The sequence below is a fragment of the Mus pahari genome, chromosome 4 (genome assembly GCF_900095145.1).
Source record: "Mus pahari chromosome 4, PAHARI_EIJ_v1.1, whole genome shotgun sequence".
In the NCBI taxonomy this organism is placed as follows: Eukaryota; Metazoa; Chordata; class Mammalia; order Rodentia; family Muridae; genus Mus; species Mus pahari.
In genome coordinates this window covers 98,192,144-98,205,938 of record NC_034593.1, presented here as the reverse complement: position 1 = coordinate 98,205,938, position 13,795 = coordinate 98,192,144, and the positions used below count along the sequence as shown (strand labels likewise).

Sequence of the window (13,795 nt, the reverse complement as noted above, 5' to 3'; positions counted from 1 at the left end):
ATAAGTGTGTGTGTGTGTTGCCTCCCCAGGAAAAGTATGTCACACAACACTCTTCCTCACAAATTCTGACATTCCAGTTCTATATGACCACACTCGGCTATTCACATAACAGATTTTCAAGTTTTTTACATTCACTTGTTTGTTCCTTTGCTGTTTGTTGTGTGCATCTGTACATATGTCCCGAGGTGCTTGTGTAAATGCCAGTGGACAATTTGCAGGAATTGGTTCCTTCCTTCCACCACCTGGATTCCAGAGCTTGAACTCAGGCTGTCAACCTTGGCAGCAAGTGCCTCGACCCACTGAGCCATCTCCCAGCCCCCCCCCCAAACAAATAATTGACAAGCAACTGCTAAATATATTCAGCATCCATAAAATGACAAATAATGCAAGAGAACATTACAGTGTAGCTGGCTCATGAATTTGATGGCATATATTTTCTAAGCGTCTGTTGGGGTGGGGGACGCTTCCTCCTTGGAACGGGCAGGGATTCGGCTAAGACCCGAGGAGGGATGCACAGTGTGAGCTAGTAAAGAATGGAGTGCAGTGAACTCCAGGCTGGTCTTGAACTTTCCCTCCCCAGCCTTTGATCAGGGCTCCTTTCCCACTGGAATGTTTTTCTTCCTGTTGAGAGAGGCTGCATGCTTTTCAGGCCCAATGAACGGTCTGTTCTTTCATAAAGCCTTCTCTGACTGAAGACAGTGTCTCCTTCATCCCCCTGTGACACTTAGTTTTCGTTTTTTTGGGTTTTTTGTTTTGTTTTGTTTTGTTTTTTGTTTTTGACAACTCTCACTTTCTGCCCCATTTTCTGCTTGTTTCTGTCTGTCTGTGGCTTACCTGTAAGCAGTTTCTCCTAAACCTTAAACCTATGAAAAACAGTCTGTTTCTCATCCGTTTCTTGACGTCCTAAGGTTAGCTCATTCCTTACACTTAAAAGTCTGGAAGCAAATGTGCGTAGCATCCATGAATGCCTGTTTGAAATCCCTTTTCAAATAGTTTTCATTCAAAAGAAGCTATTGTTGCAAGCTGCGCCTTTGGGACTGAACTTATTCTTGGTTTAAACCAGAATGCTCTGGTCATGGTCCCCAAGACTGATTGGCATTCACCACAATGACCACAATGATTCTAACAAACAGGCTACTGTTCTGGACTGACAGGCATTTGGCAAGAACTGGCAGCTCTCCAGTGTCCACTGAGATGAACTGACGAAGCATGAATTGAGATGCCGCAGTCCAGCAGGGCTGTTTATTCCTTGAATTTGTGTTCTAAGAGCCAGAGTGACCCAGGCGTGTCTGTCGGGGACAGACAGCACTGAGGCTATCCTGGTGTTCCAGCAAGTCAGAAGCCTAATGCTTGGGACAAAAATCCTCAAAGATGGATATGGGTGCAGAGCACAGAAATTGGAGGCAATGCAGTAACAAACAGAGGGGAGCTTTGAAGCTCCGCAGACCTATCTGGACCCCAGCTACCTACAGGATCTCATCCAAGTGCCTACTTTCAGACCCTCACTTAATGTTATTTAAAAAGAGTCTGCAGATATTCTACAGAATCAAAAATAATACCACATATATAATGTATATTCTTAAATTTGTTTATTCGTCTGTCTTACCCAGTATGTTTTGTTCTCTTGGGGAGCAGGGACTTATTTTTGCCTGCAAAATCTAGCAAGTGCTTATGCCATAGGAACTGGTAAATACTTTGTTTGTTTGATTGATTTTTTTTAAAAAAAGATTTATTTATTTATTTATTTATTTATTTATATGAGTACACTGCAGCTGTCTTCAGACCCACCAGAAGAGTGCATTGGATCTCATTACAGATGGTTGTGAGCCACCATGTAGTTGGTGGTGAGAATTGAATTCAGGATCTTTGGAAGAGCAGTCAGTGCTCTTGACCACTGAGCCATCTCTCTTGCCCCAGTTTGCTTGATTTTTTTTTTTTTTAGTTTATTTATTATATGTAAGTACACTTTTTTTAAAAAATTATTTATTTATTATATGTAAGAACACTGTAGCCGTCTTCAGACACTCCAGAAGAGGGAGTCAGATCTTGGTAAGGATGGTTGTGAGCCACCACGTGGTTGCTGGGATTTGAACTCTGCACCTTTGGAAGAGCAGTTTGGTGCTCTTACCCGCTGAGCCATCTGACCAGCCCAGTTTGCTTGATTTTGAGACAGGGTTTCCTCCACTCACTTTGTAGACCAGGTTGGCCTCAAATTCACAGAGATCCACCTGCCTCTGCCTCCTGAGTACTGGATTAAGGCATGCACCACCATGCCTGATTGGTAAATACTTTTTAAGCAAATGAACGTCAACAGTGCTAGCCAGTCTTGATGGAGTAATGCCTGGGGGCAACTATTGTTGTAAATAGTGGTTCACTTAATCAAATAACCCTAGAAAGGGTCTACCATTTTAATGCAATTCTCTCTCTCTCTCTCTCTCTCTCTCTCTCTCTCTCTCTCTCTCTCTCTTGAGTCAGGGTTTCTCTGTGTAGCCCTGGCTGACCTGGAACTCACTCTGTAGACCAGGCTGGCCTCGAACTCAGAAATCCACTTGTCTCTGCCTCCCAAGTGCTGGGATTAAAGGCATGTACCACCAATTCCCCGCTTTAATGCAATACTTATATAGGAGAAATCAACATGTATGTATACATTTATACAATAGAAATAGATATATATGTATAAACTGACAACACTGTTGTTTCCTGGTATGGAAAGGTTTTATTGTAGATATGAGAGAAAGAACAGCCAAGGCATCTGGAAGAGCCCAGAGCAGAGAGAGACAGTAGTAGACTGGACAAGACCAGGGCTAGGGATGTGGGAGAAAGTAAAGAAAGCATCTAGAGATAGCAGGAGCAGGAATCTAAGGGGAGAATAGTGAAAAATGCTGCATTTCAAGAAGGATAAGTAGCTGTCAGGAGGGACACCCGTGAACTAGAGGAAGTTTAGAGTAATGGAGGAAGTGAGAAGAGCTAGCATGCTAGGGTGGACTTTGAACTATATAACAGGTACTATAATACTGACGGAGCCTGGAGGCCTTCGTGTGCTTTGATTGCTAGGAGATGACTGCCATTGATAGACGTAGCCGGCTTCAGAAGTTTCTGAGGATGCTGGCTTTCACCACGCTGCTAGAAACCCTCTTATAGTCCAGATGATCTCATCTCTAGGTATTTGGATTGCCTTTTGGAGTTTGGGGAATTTGGGCCACACACACACACGCACACACACACACACACACACAAATTTTGTTGAGTCAGGATCTACACAGCCCTGGTTGGCCTAGAATTTGCTGTGTAGACCAAACTGGTAATGAATTCACAAAGACTGCATTATCTGTCTCCCAAGTGCTGGGACTACAGACATGAGCCACCATGTCCAGCTGGCAAGGAGATGGAAACTAGTTAGATATTTTTAGGGTAAGAACCTGTCTAAGTCATTATTCTATTTCTATGAAGAGGCATGACCATAGCAACTCTTACAAAGCAAAAGCATGTAATCGGGGCTTTGCTTACAGTTTCAGAATCTTTGTTCATCCTCATCAGGTCCAGAAGTCTGGTGACAGGGAGCGTGGTGGCAGACAGGCAAAGTGCTAGAGAACTAAGAGTTATGCCCTGATCCATAGGCTGAGAGAGAGAGACTGTGCCTGGGGGTGGAGCAGCTTTTTAAACCTCAAAGCCCACTCCCCAGTGACACACTTTCTCCAACAAGGCCACACCTCCTAATCCTTCTCAAACATTGCCACTCCTTGATGGCTAAGCATTCAAATACAGGAGCCTATGGGGGCTATTCTTATTCAAACCACAAGAATCACTTAGAGCAAGTAGTTTTTTTCCACATTAAGGCTGTTCTCTTAAATGAATCTCTCGCTTTGTAAACTATGCTTGAATACCTGCAGGAAAGCAGGAGGAAACTCCTGAATACTTAGTGAGTGGGCCAACTGGAGTGACCACTTGCTCCCCAACACCTCACTTTAGTTTTAGCCATGATTAGACTCCTCTAGGCTAGCAGCTCCATGGTAGGTACCCCACTTCCTGGTGTCTGGCCCTGCTGTCCAGGAGCTCTGCCTTCTGTCTCTTAAGCTTCCCTGATAAAACTTTTTTTTTTTTTTTTTTTTTTTTTTTTTTTGGTTTTTCGAGACAGGATTTCTCTGTATAGCCCTGGCTGTCCTGGAACTCACTTGGTAGACCAGGCTGGCCTCGAACTCAGAAATCCGCCTGCCTCTACCTCCCGAGTGCTGGGATTAAAGGCCTGCACCACCAGGCCCGGCCCTGATAAAACTTTTAAACTCTCTCTGTGGGCTATGAATTTCTTTTCTCAAATTCAAGAGAGAAGAGCCTGAAGCCACTGATCCACTGAGCTGCTGGCACCTTAACTCCCGGACTGACGCCCTCTCTGGCGAGACAAGGCTTCCAGCAAACTCAACATATTTTTATTGAATATATTTTTAAGAATATATAAATTTAGCCGGGCATGGTGGCGCACGCCTTTAATCCCAGCACTCAGGAGACAGAGGCAGGCAGATTTCTGAGTTTGAGGCCAGCCTGATCTACAAAGTGAGTTCCAGGGCAGCCAGGGCTACACAGAGAAACCCTGTCTGGGAAAAAAAAACAAAAAACAAAAACAAAACAAACAAACAAAAGAAAAAAGAAAAAAAAAGAAGGCATCTTAGGGTCACAACCAACCCTGAATCCCCCTAGTCTATAAACAGGTCCCTGTGTTCTTAACAAGACAGACAGAATTCTGCCAGGTAGACAAGATAATCCTGGGCAACCACTATTCAGAAAGGAAGAACACTGGTGTCCTGAAAATAATTCTGGCAATAGGTGATACTTTTTGCTTTCTTAATCCTTTGTGAGCCCAAGTGGCCAGACTCCCAGTCTCCTGTTTCTGTTTAAATTGATTGAAGTGTACTTTGGGACTGGGACCCAAGACGACAGTGCTTGTGAAATGTATAAGCCAATGTGTATATGAGTTAGTGTCTTAGTTAGAGTTTCCATTGCTGTGAAGAGACACCACGGCCAAGACAACTCTTACAAAGGTGCTGGCTTACAGGTTCAGAGGTTCAGTCCACTATCATCATGGTGGGAGGCGTGGCCGTTGTCCAGGTAGGCATGGCACTGGAGGAGCTGAGGGCTCTGCATCTCGATCTGACTGCAGCCAGGAGAAAAGGTCTAAAAGCCCACCCCACAGTAACACACCAACAAGCCACACCTCCTAATAGTGCCACTCCCTGGGCCAAGCATACTCAAGCTACCAGTTAGTACAATCCTGTCAAGGCATTAACCACAGTCAGCCAGGCACTTTAGTACAGGGTCTCCTGCAACTAGAGGGACACACAATTGTGAGCCATCACTTGGGTGCTGGAAACCTACCAAAGGTCTTAGCAAGAAAAGCACATGTAGTCCCTAGTTTGTGGAATGTCCTGTATTTCCCACACATATGTAATCCAAGTGATTGTATTAGTGATTATGTTAGGTTATTTTTTCTGTAATGTCTTAATTTGAGTACATTTTTTCTTTTTCTTTTGGTTTTTTTCGAGACAGGGTTTCTCTGTATCGGTCCTGGAACTCACTTTGTAGACCAGGCTGGCCTCGAACTCAGAAATCCACCTGCCTCTGCCTCCCGAGTGCTGGGATTAAAGGCTTGTGCCACCACTGCCCTGCTCAAGGACTCTTTCCTACATCAAACGTTGCTGCTGGTGGTTTCCTCCTCTTGACTGTCCATTCCAAGTCTTCTGACAGTTTTGTTCTAGGTAACCAGGCAGTTCACAGCCAGCAGATGGCACTGTAGCAGGAATGGACAGAATTCTTAGGTTTCTGAGTGCAGCACTTTCTGTCAGACTCTAGTAAAGCAGACCCAATTGTCTATAATTGAAGGTCCCAGCTTACAAAGCAGAACCTAAAGCTTTGTCCCCTGCACGCCAGCCCACCATTAGACTGTCATCATCTAGTCAAAACATCTTCAGAGAAGTCATGGTAGGGTAGATTTCTGAAGAGGTGAGGCCAGCGTGACTTAAACTCTGCAGATACAGGAAACTATCCTGTTAATTTAAGGAAAAGAAAAAGTCATTCTAACAAACAGGAAGCCGTCTGAATGCTTCTTACAACCGAAAGCCTTAGGATCGGAAGCATGTGGCTATTGTTATAAAGTTTACTTCGTTTACGAAAGTCAGACGCAGCTTGGCTAGATTTCCGCAAGAAGCCACCTAACAACGGCTGTCCCAGGAGCCTGAGCAACTACTGTGGTATCCCCCTCTGCACTCAAACTCTCGTCGGGTTTCAGATATTACAGGACATATTACTACTGCAGAGCATAGAAGCAAAACAAAACGAAACAAACAAGCCCCAAGAAGACAGTCCAACTATCCTGACAGTGGTGACGTTTTCAGCTTGGAATGGTAAGATAAAGTGACCCTGCTGAGTATACACACGCGAGCCACCTTACGTACGTGCAATTCCTTCGAATTACAGCCTGGTTCCCAAGTGTTTTCTCTTGGAACTGTACCTGATTTCATTACCAGTTGTCACCTAAATAAGTTGGAGGAAACGGGATGGCTTTCTTTTGTTTCTTGGTCATGAATCACTGGAACCCTAAGTTTTGTTCTCATGTAGAGAACAACGTGTTCTGGCACAATGAACATGTGACAGAAAAAAAAGCATAGTCACTCTCCCACCATTGTAAGCGGGCTGCAGCACACACACACACAGATATACGCACATACATAGAGCAATAGCCGCAGCGCAAACCTACAGTCTTTATTTTTCAAACATACTGTCTCGGTCCACTCGGTCTAGTTAGACAGGGGCAAGCAGGCGGACATCCGGTTGCCAGGACCAGAAAGGAAGCCTCGCCCACCACGCTCTCCACGCACTACGTAGGGACGCAGACGCTACGCAGGCAGGGTGGGGCCTTGGCTCGACGATCAGCTAATTACGCCTGATTGAGTTCGGCGTTTCTCTCGCTCGGCCCTCGCGCTTGCGTACTACGGCTCCTTCCCGTCACCACGGCCCGGATCGGGAAGTGTCAAGTGGGAGCCGGGTTCCCCCGCCTTTGCAGCCGCCACAGCTGAACCGGGACCCCTCACCCCGGCCGGCCGGGCACTACCGCCATGACGAACGGTGAGAGTTGGGGGCCCGAGCGGAGGGTGGCGGTAGAGGACTGGGACCAGACGTGGCGGGCGGGGCTAGACTGACGTGGCCGTTCCCCCCGCCCCCTCCCAGCCCGGCCCCCCTGGACCTTGGGGAGCCCCTAACTCCTGTCTGGGATGCTCCTTGCAGTTTCTCTTTTCTTAAGCCCATCAAGGTACCCTAGTGCCACACCTGACTTTTTCGTTATCATCCTTTACTCTTTTCTTTCCTAGAAGTTGGTTCTGGCCGCTGGGGAGGTCGGTCACTATAGAATTTTGTTGTTAGTCCCCAGGGAAGAGAAGCTGTTATCCAGTCCCCTAAGGTCTCATACTTTCTGACAGTAAGCTGGTTGAAAGGACCTAGGAATGGCATCAAAGTCCACCGTTTGCGGGGGAGGTGATTGTAAACAATCCCCAAAGTTTTTGTTTGTTTTGTTTTTTAATTTAAATGACAAAAAAAAAGCCTTCACTCGTTTGACTCTAAAGTCCTAGTTGGGTGGCTCCATCTGGAGCTTCTGGCTAATATCGCGAAGGGTGGATTTAGAAGCCGCCGTTTATTAATGATAGAGCACTTGTAATTTTTCCAGGTTGCCTCCAACCATTTTATAGTCATGATTTTCAGGTTCTAGAGGATGCATTAAGACCTTTATAGTCAGTCTTACAGGAACGGAAATAAGAAAGCCTTTTTAGGTACTGTGATTGGAGAGGCTCAGGAAAGTATTTCTCATAGACTTTCATAGACTTGACACTGAAAACTGAAATGTCATACCCTTGTGAATTTTGACATTGTCTATAAGAACTTTTAATAAGAGCAAAAGAGTAAGACATAGAGGCGTCCATGGAAACTGTCTGTGAGCTGACTGATACTGGAACTAGCTGTGACATAGTGGAAGAAGTCAGTATGGTCCAGAACTGGTGGGAACTGGCAAAGACCCTGATTGTATGTATATAATATCCATCTGAAGCTTTGAGGGTAGTCAGTCTTACCATAGTACACAAAGTCAAAGAAGGAGCGGAGGAAGACATAGTGTGAACTAGGAAATAAAATATTCCAGCACAGCTGATTACTGAATAAAATCTGCCTTTATGTAATTCATTTTGCTTCCCTGGGTAACACACGTCTAAGAGCTTTCTGTGTCGTGTAAGCATCAGATACATTTTCGTTTTGTTGTTTCGAGAGTGGGCTTTGCAGGTTGTATTGGCATGCCTCCAAGCCCAGTGTTGAGTAGGAGGAGGCAGGCAGGTCACACGTTTAAGGCCAGCCCTGCCTACACGGCAGGACCCTGCCTGAAGCAGAAGCAGGACATGGGCTCCCTTTGTACCTTGGGCTGCGCTTAGCTAATGCCAGTGTCCCAGGGGCACATCATTCTGCCTCCTGGATGTCAGTGCCTCCTGGATGTCAGTGCCTCCTGACTTCTGTTTTATGCACACCTTTTGTCCTGGCATGAATATGATTTGTAAACTGTACTGTACTTGAAATAGCAACGGAGTATGGCAAAAGTGTAGCCATATGAGGTTTAACTCTTGGAATTTCCATTAACCTTTATGGTCTGCCGTAACATATGCTTTACCAGCAGATGCAGATCTGAAAATCTTGGCTAAAGACTGGGCTTTCCTACATCAGATGAGTGATTTATATCAAGAACATATGTAAATCTGTATGCTCAGACTCCCAGGACTGGTAAAGCCAAGTACTAGCCTCAGTTACTTCCAAGAGTGCCACACAAATACACGCGTGCCTTCTAGTGTTTGGTGAGGGCGGGGAGTGGAGCGATAAAGGGCTTTTTACAAGCAGGTTGGGGAAACAGTGCCAAGATCGTGGACCCTTCCTGTTCACCGTTGGCACTGCCGTTGAGGTGACCTCAGCACTGACGTCTGGGCAGGATCACCTTCCAGCACAGCAACATCAAAGACTCTCTCCCTTCTCTCTCTGTGCGACAGTGTACTCCTTGGATGGGATACTGGTGTTTGGTTTGCTCTTTGTTTGCACCTGTGCCTACTTCAAGAAAGTACCTCGTCTCAAAACCTGGCTGCTGTCAGAGAAGAAGGGAGTGTGGGGTGTATTCTACAAAGGTAAGACCTTACCTGCATGCAGAGAGAGAGCGTAGCTACTGCTGAGCAGTGTGGTTCTAGAATAGAAGGCATAGGACCGGGGTGATATTTGGACTCATCTTTACTATATGAGTGTGTTTGTGATGTGTTGTGTGGTGGTTGCTATGTACACTTGGCTAGCTGAGCTGTGAGTTTCTGGAACTTGTCCTGCCTACTTAGCCGACAAGTACTGAGAGTACAGGTTTGTATTGCTATAGCCATATTTTATGTGGCTTCTGGGATTTTGACTGAGGTCCTCACAATTGTGTGGTAAGTGCTTTGCTTACGGTCTGCTAATAAGATAAAGTTGAGGGAAGAGCTAAGTTTTAAATTAGCCGTTACTTAAGGCAGACTTGTTTGTTTTGCTTTCTAGGTAATTTTGGTGTTCTAGGATTAACTAAAAGACACATAACAATGCCAGGTGTGGCACATGCTTGTGGTTCTAGCTGCTTGGGAAGCCAAGAAATGAGCTTGTTCTTGGCCAGTATTTGGTCTCATGGGGTGAGGTGGAGATATTTTACAAGTTAATCATTTTAGGCTGGCCTGAAATTCCTCTTATCAGGAAGAATATTTTTCCACTTATCTTTGTTTTTAAGAGAACACATTGGAACCTTAACTTTTACCATAATGAATGAAAATATATATATTTTAAAATATTATATATATATATATATATATATATATATATATATATATATATATATATATAAGCTTTTTTATTTTGGGCACCTTCATCAGGAATTCTATATAAGTATTTTTTAAATAGGGTAAAATAAGGACAGGCATGGTGACACATCCCTAGAATTCTATTGCATAGTGAGCCTTTGTCTCTAAAGGGTTAGGGAGGACAGGCATGACAGCACATACCTTTAATCCCAGCACTGGGGAGACAGAGGCAGACAGACAGGCAGATCTCTGAGTTCAAGGACATTCTTGTTCTAGGTACAAATTGGAGGCCAGCCAGGGCTACACAGCGCGGTTCTATCTCAAAAAGTGAAAAGGGGCCAGGGGTAAGCAATTCACGTAGAGCCTAGAGCATAAGGGTATCCTTTAAGATCATTTCCAGACTCTCGAGACCCATGGTTCTCTTTAGAGATTGAGCACGTGGTTTGAAAGCAGCAAGGCTTTTGTGAAGAGCCTAGTGTGATGTCTCCTTCTGTCTGTCCTCCAGCTGCTGTGATTGGAACCCGGCTGCATGCTGCTGTTGCAATCGCCTGCATTGTGATGGCCTTTTACGTCCTGTTTATCAAATGAATTCCAAGCCCTCCAGCTCATCAACTGCCAACCAAGGGGATAAAGATGAAGAACTTGTCAGAAACCTGGACCCAGTATAGGAGAGTTGAGCTAAAATCATCAGTGTCTCCAAGATGACACTGAAGCCTCTGCCTGCCATATGTGGGGAAAACTCTTGGTCACGAACATTTTTGCTTCAGGGGATTCCAGAAAGCCAACCTTTAGATCTCTGCGTTAATCAGCCCTCAGCAGCAAGCCTGTATGTCCAGATAAACCACACCCCCCACTGATATGATTATGTATCTCCTGCTTAAACACCTATGCTGGGTGGTAGCTCAGTGGCAGAGCATTTGGTTAGCATTGGCAAGGCCTTGGGTTCATTCTCCAACACTGGTAAAAACAACCTACAGCTGGTCGGCTGTTTGGCTCTTCAGTCCCTCATCAGAATGGTTGAAAACAGGCTCACTGGGGAATGATAGAGGCTTTGTTCAGACTTCCCAGAAGGTAAAGAGAGGCATTCTGCATAGCCTTGGCTGTCCTGGAACTCTATATGTAGAGCAGGCTAGCCTCAACCTCACAGAGAGCCGCCTGCCTCTGCCTCCTGAATTAGAGGCGTGTGCCAGGAGATAATTTTTCAGGCTTCATTTTTTTCTTTGGCTATTTGGGATCTGGTGAATTGCAGAGAGGGAGAGAGAGGGGGAGAGGGGCTGGATGAGGGATGAGAACTGGGAGTTGTGAAAGGCAAACCAATTGTTTGGCTGTTGAAGTGTGTTCTTTCTGTGCATCTGGGAACTTGAGAGAGGGTGGTTCTCACTGCAGAGAGAACAGATTGCCACATGCTGGCAGCCCGAGGGATTTCTCAAGAGAACCTGAGCACATGGGAAAGCCAGGGCTATCAGTAAGAAGCAGTGACAGCCAAGCAAGGCTAACCAGTGTCCCTAACCAGTGTCCCCAGAGAAGACTTCACTCAACCGACTGAGAGAGAGAAAAGGAACCAACTCTCATTATTTCCTAAAGCTTTTTAAACACTTTCTAAATTCCTAGTGCTAAATACTGCTACTCAGTTTTAAATACGAATGCTGGGGGAGGGGACTATTGAAAAACATAATTGATTAATATATTTGAAGTTCTGGTAGAAGAGATAAGTAAATTAGTATATCAATTCATATACTAGTAAGCTCATCTAGTATAAGAATTTATTGTGATGAAAATGTATGTAGATGGGAGTTTTGCCATGTTATAAAAGACACAAACTTGTTGTCTAATCTGGTCTCCAGCAATTTTTAGTTGTGTCTCTGCCAACTCTTAGTGTTGTCCATACTGCAGTATTTCACTCTCTGTTAAGACCATGAGAAACTGAAATGAGAAAAGCCACTGATACTAACATTTGGTCAGCTCGTAGAATTCATTAATAAAATGAGTGTGTTTCTGAGGAAAGAAAAATGAAGCCTTGCAATTGAGTGTTGAGGGCTTTTCCGTGGAGTTCTGGGAGGACTCCTGAGCAGGTGATGTTAGATGACTCTGCATTTGAAGGGATGATTTCTCCCTTCCCTCCTTATACCTGCAAAAGAATCAGTTCGTAAATGTGAAGTCTACAACAGTGGACTACAAAAAGTAGGTCTAATATTACAGTACACACGAGTACACACATGCTCAATGGAATTGTGTGTCAGAAAGCTTGACAGGACAAGGGCAGGGGCTCACTCCCAGAAGTGAAATTCGCTTTTGTCTGCACACTGCACCAGAACAGGCTGCTGGGAAGCGCAGGTCCTGATGCAGTTGAGTGCTGTGAGCGTCTGCAGCAGTGTAGAAAGTCACCAAGTACATGATGCATGTGTAAGGCTCTCTAGGAATTGGTCCACAGACTAATTGCAACGATTGCTATTTTCTGGTCATTCTTAAGGATCCTTCCTCAGGAGAGAGAACAATTTAATGGGTCTGGAGAGAACTTGTGGGTGGGAGTTTGAGACCTGTTGACCAACTGGGTGTCCCTTGAGAAGTAGGCACAACACTAGTTACTTTGTATTTAATGACTTGTTTTCAAATAGGGCTGGCTTCTCTGACTGTCTAGAAAACAGTTTCACTTCTTAAACAGCTTTCATTCTGCAGCTTCCTTCGTGGATCCTCTTGGCCTAAATGTTTTGCATTATTATATTTGAGATGTTTTCAGAATGTATTAAAAAGTACAGGAAGAAATAAATGGCCTATTTCATTTTTGGCTTTATGTAATCAGGTAAATAGAAACCTGGTGTACTTATTATTTAGGCTGATGTGTTTCATTTTTTGGCAAAGAAAAAATGGTAAATTGTTCTAGGGGAGGTCCTTCAGAGGTGGAGGTATGAGGGTAACAATATTACTTCAGATTCAGGCTGGCGTCGGTATCAACCCTGTGCTACGTGAAACCAGCTCCTTTTTTATAGTTGAATCGGCTCCTTTTTTTATTCACCATTGTTGGCACAATCCTTGAAAATAAACTTTTCCCCCTGTTTTTTTGTCTGCTTTGTCATGTGTGTTTATTGAACCTTCCAATGCTCTCTTGGGCTCCCCCATGCTATATAGCATGTTGGCTCACTGGAGTAAATACTGCCATTCCCCATTCTATATAGCATGCTGGCTCACTGGAGTAAATACTGCCATTCCCCATGCTATATAGCATGTTGGCTCACTGGAGTAAATACTGCCATTCTGGTGAGCTCTAGGACACTTAGCCAGCAGGCCCGTTGCTAAAAGACAAGTGTCGCAGCCATGGTGGCACCCGCCTTTAATCCCAGCACTTGGAGGGTCTTTGTGAGTTTGAGGCCACCCTGGTCTACAGAGTTCCAGGACAGCCAGTGCTGTTACACAGAGAAACCCTGTCTCAACAAAACAAAACAGAAAAAAAGTGTCATTTGGCATTATTGGTGAAGTTCGTCATTCTGAGGTTATCAGGTTAACCCTTAGGAAATATCTGAGCCAATGGGATTCTGGAGCATTTGGTGAGACTTTCCTCAGTGTTTGTTTATTGAACAGCCAATTAGGCCTGGGAGAAATACAAATTACAGCTTCAGAAAAAATCATTTTCTTATAATGGTTAATTTTTTTGTTATTACTTTGCCACCCATCACCCCTTATGGAAAAGGGACAGGAGGGAGTGGGGTATTAATGTGCTTTCTGTAATTGTTACTTCATTCATGGAATTTGAAAATTAGATTTTTTTTGTTGTTTTTTTTTCGATAGAGGGTTTCTCTGTGTAGCCCTGGCTGTCCTGGAACTCACTCTGTAGACCAGTCTGGCCTCGTGTGCCACCACGCCTGGCAGATCTCTCTCTCTCTCTCTCTCTCTCTCTCTCTCTCTCTCTCTCTCTCTCTCTC

The 13,795-nt window shown here is 44.6% G+C and overlaps 1 protein-coding gene across 1 annotated transcript; it reads left to right on the top strand.

The window, feature by feature from the left end:
- Positions 1 to 6,914: 6,914 nt before the first annotated feature.
- Positions 6,915 to 12,933, top strand: Tmem167b (transmembrane protein 167B). The gene is made up of 3 exons (XM_021196350.2): positions 6,915 to 7,113; positions 9,063 to 9,194; positions 10,384 to 12,933. The coding sequence occupies exons 1-3, from the start codon at positions 7,104 to 7,106 to the stop codon at positions 10,464 to 10,466; spliced, it is 225 nt and encodes a 74-aa protein (XP_021052009.1). The 5' UTR covers positions 6,915 to 7,103; the 3' UTR covers positions 10,467 to 12,933.
- The last annotated feature ends 862 nt before the right edge of the window (positions 12,934 to 13,795 follow it).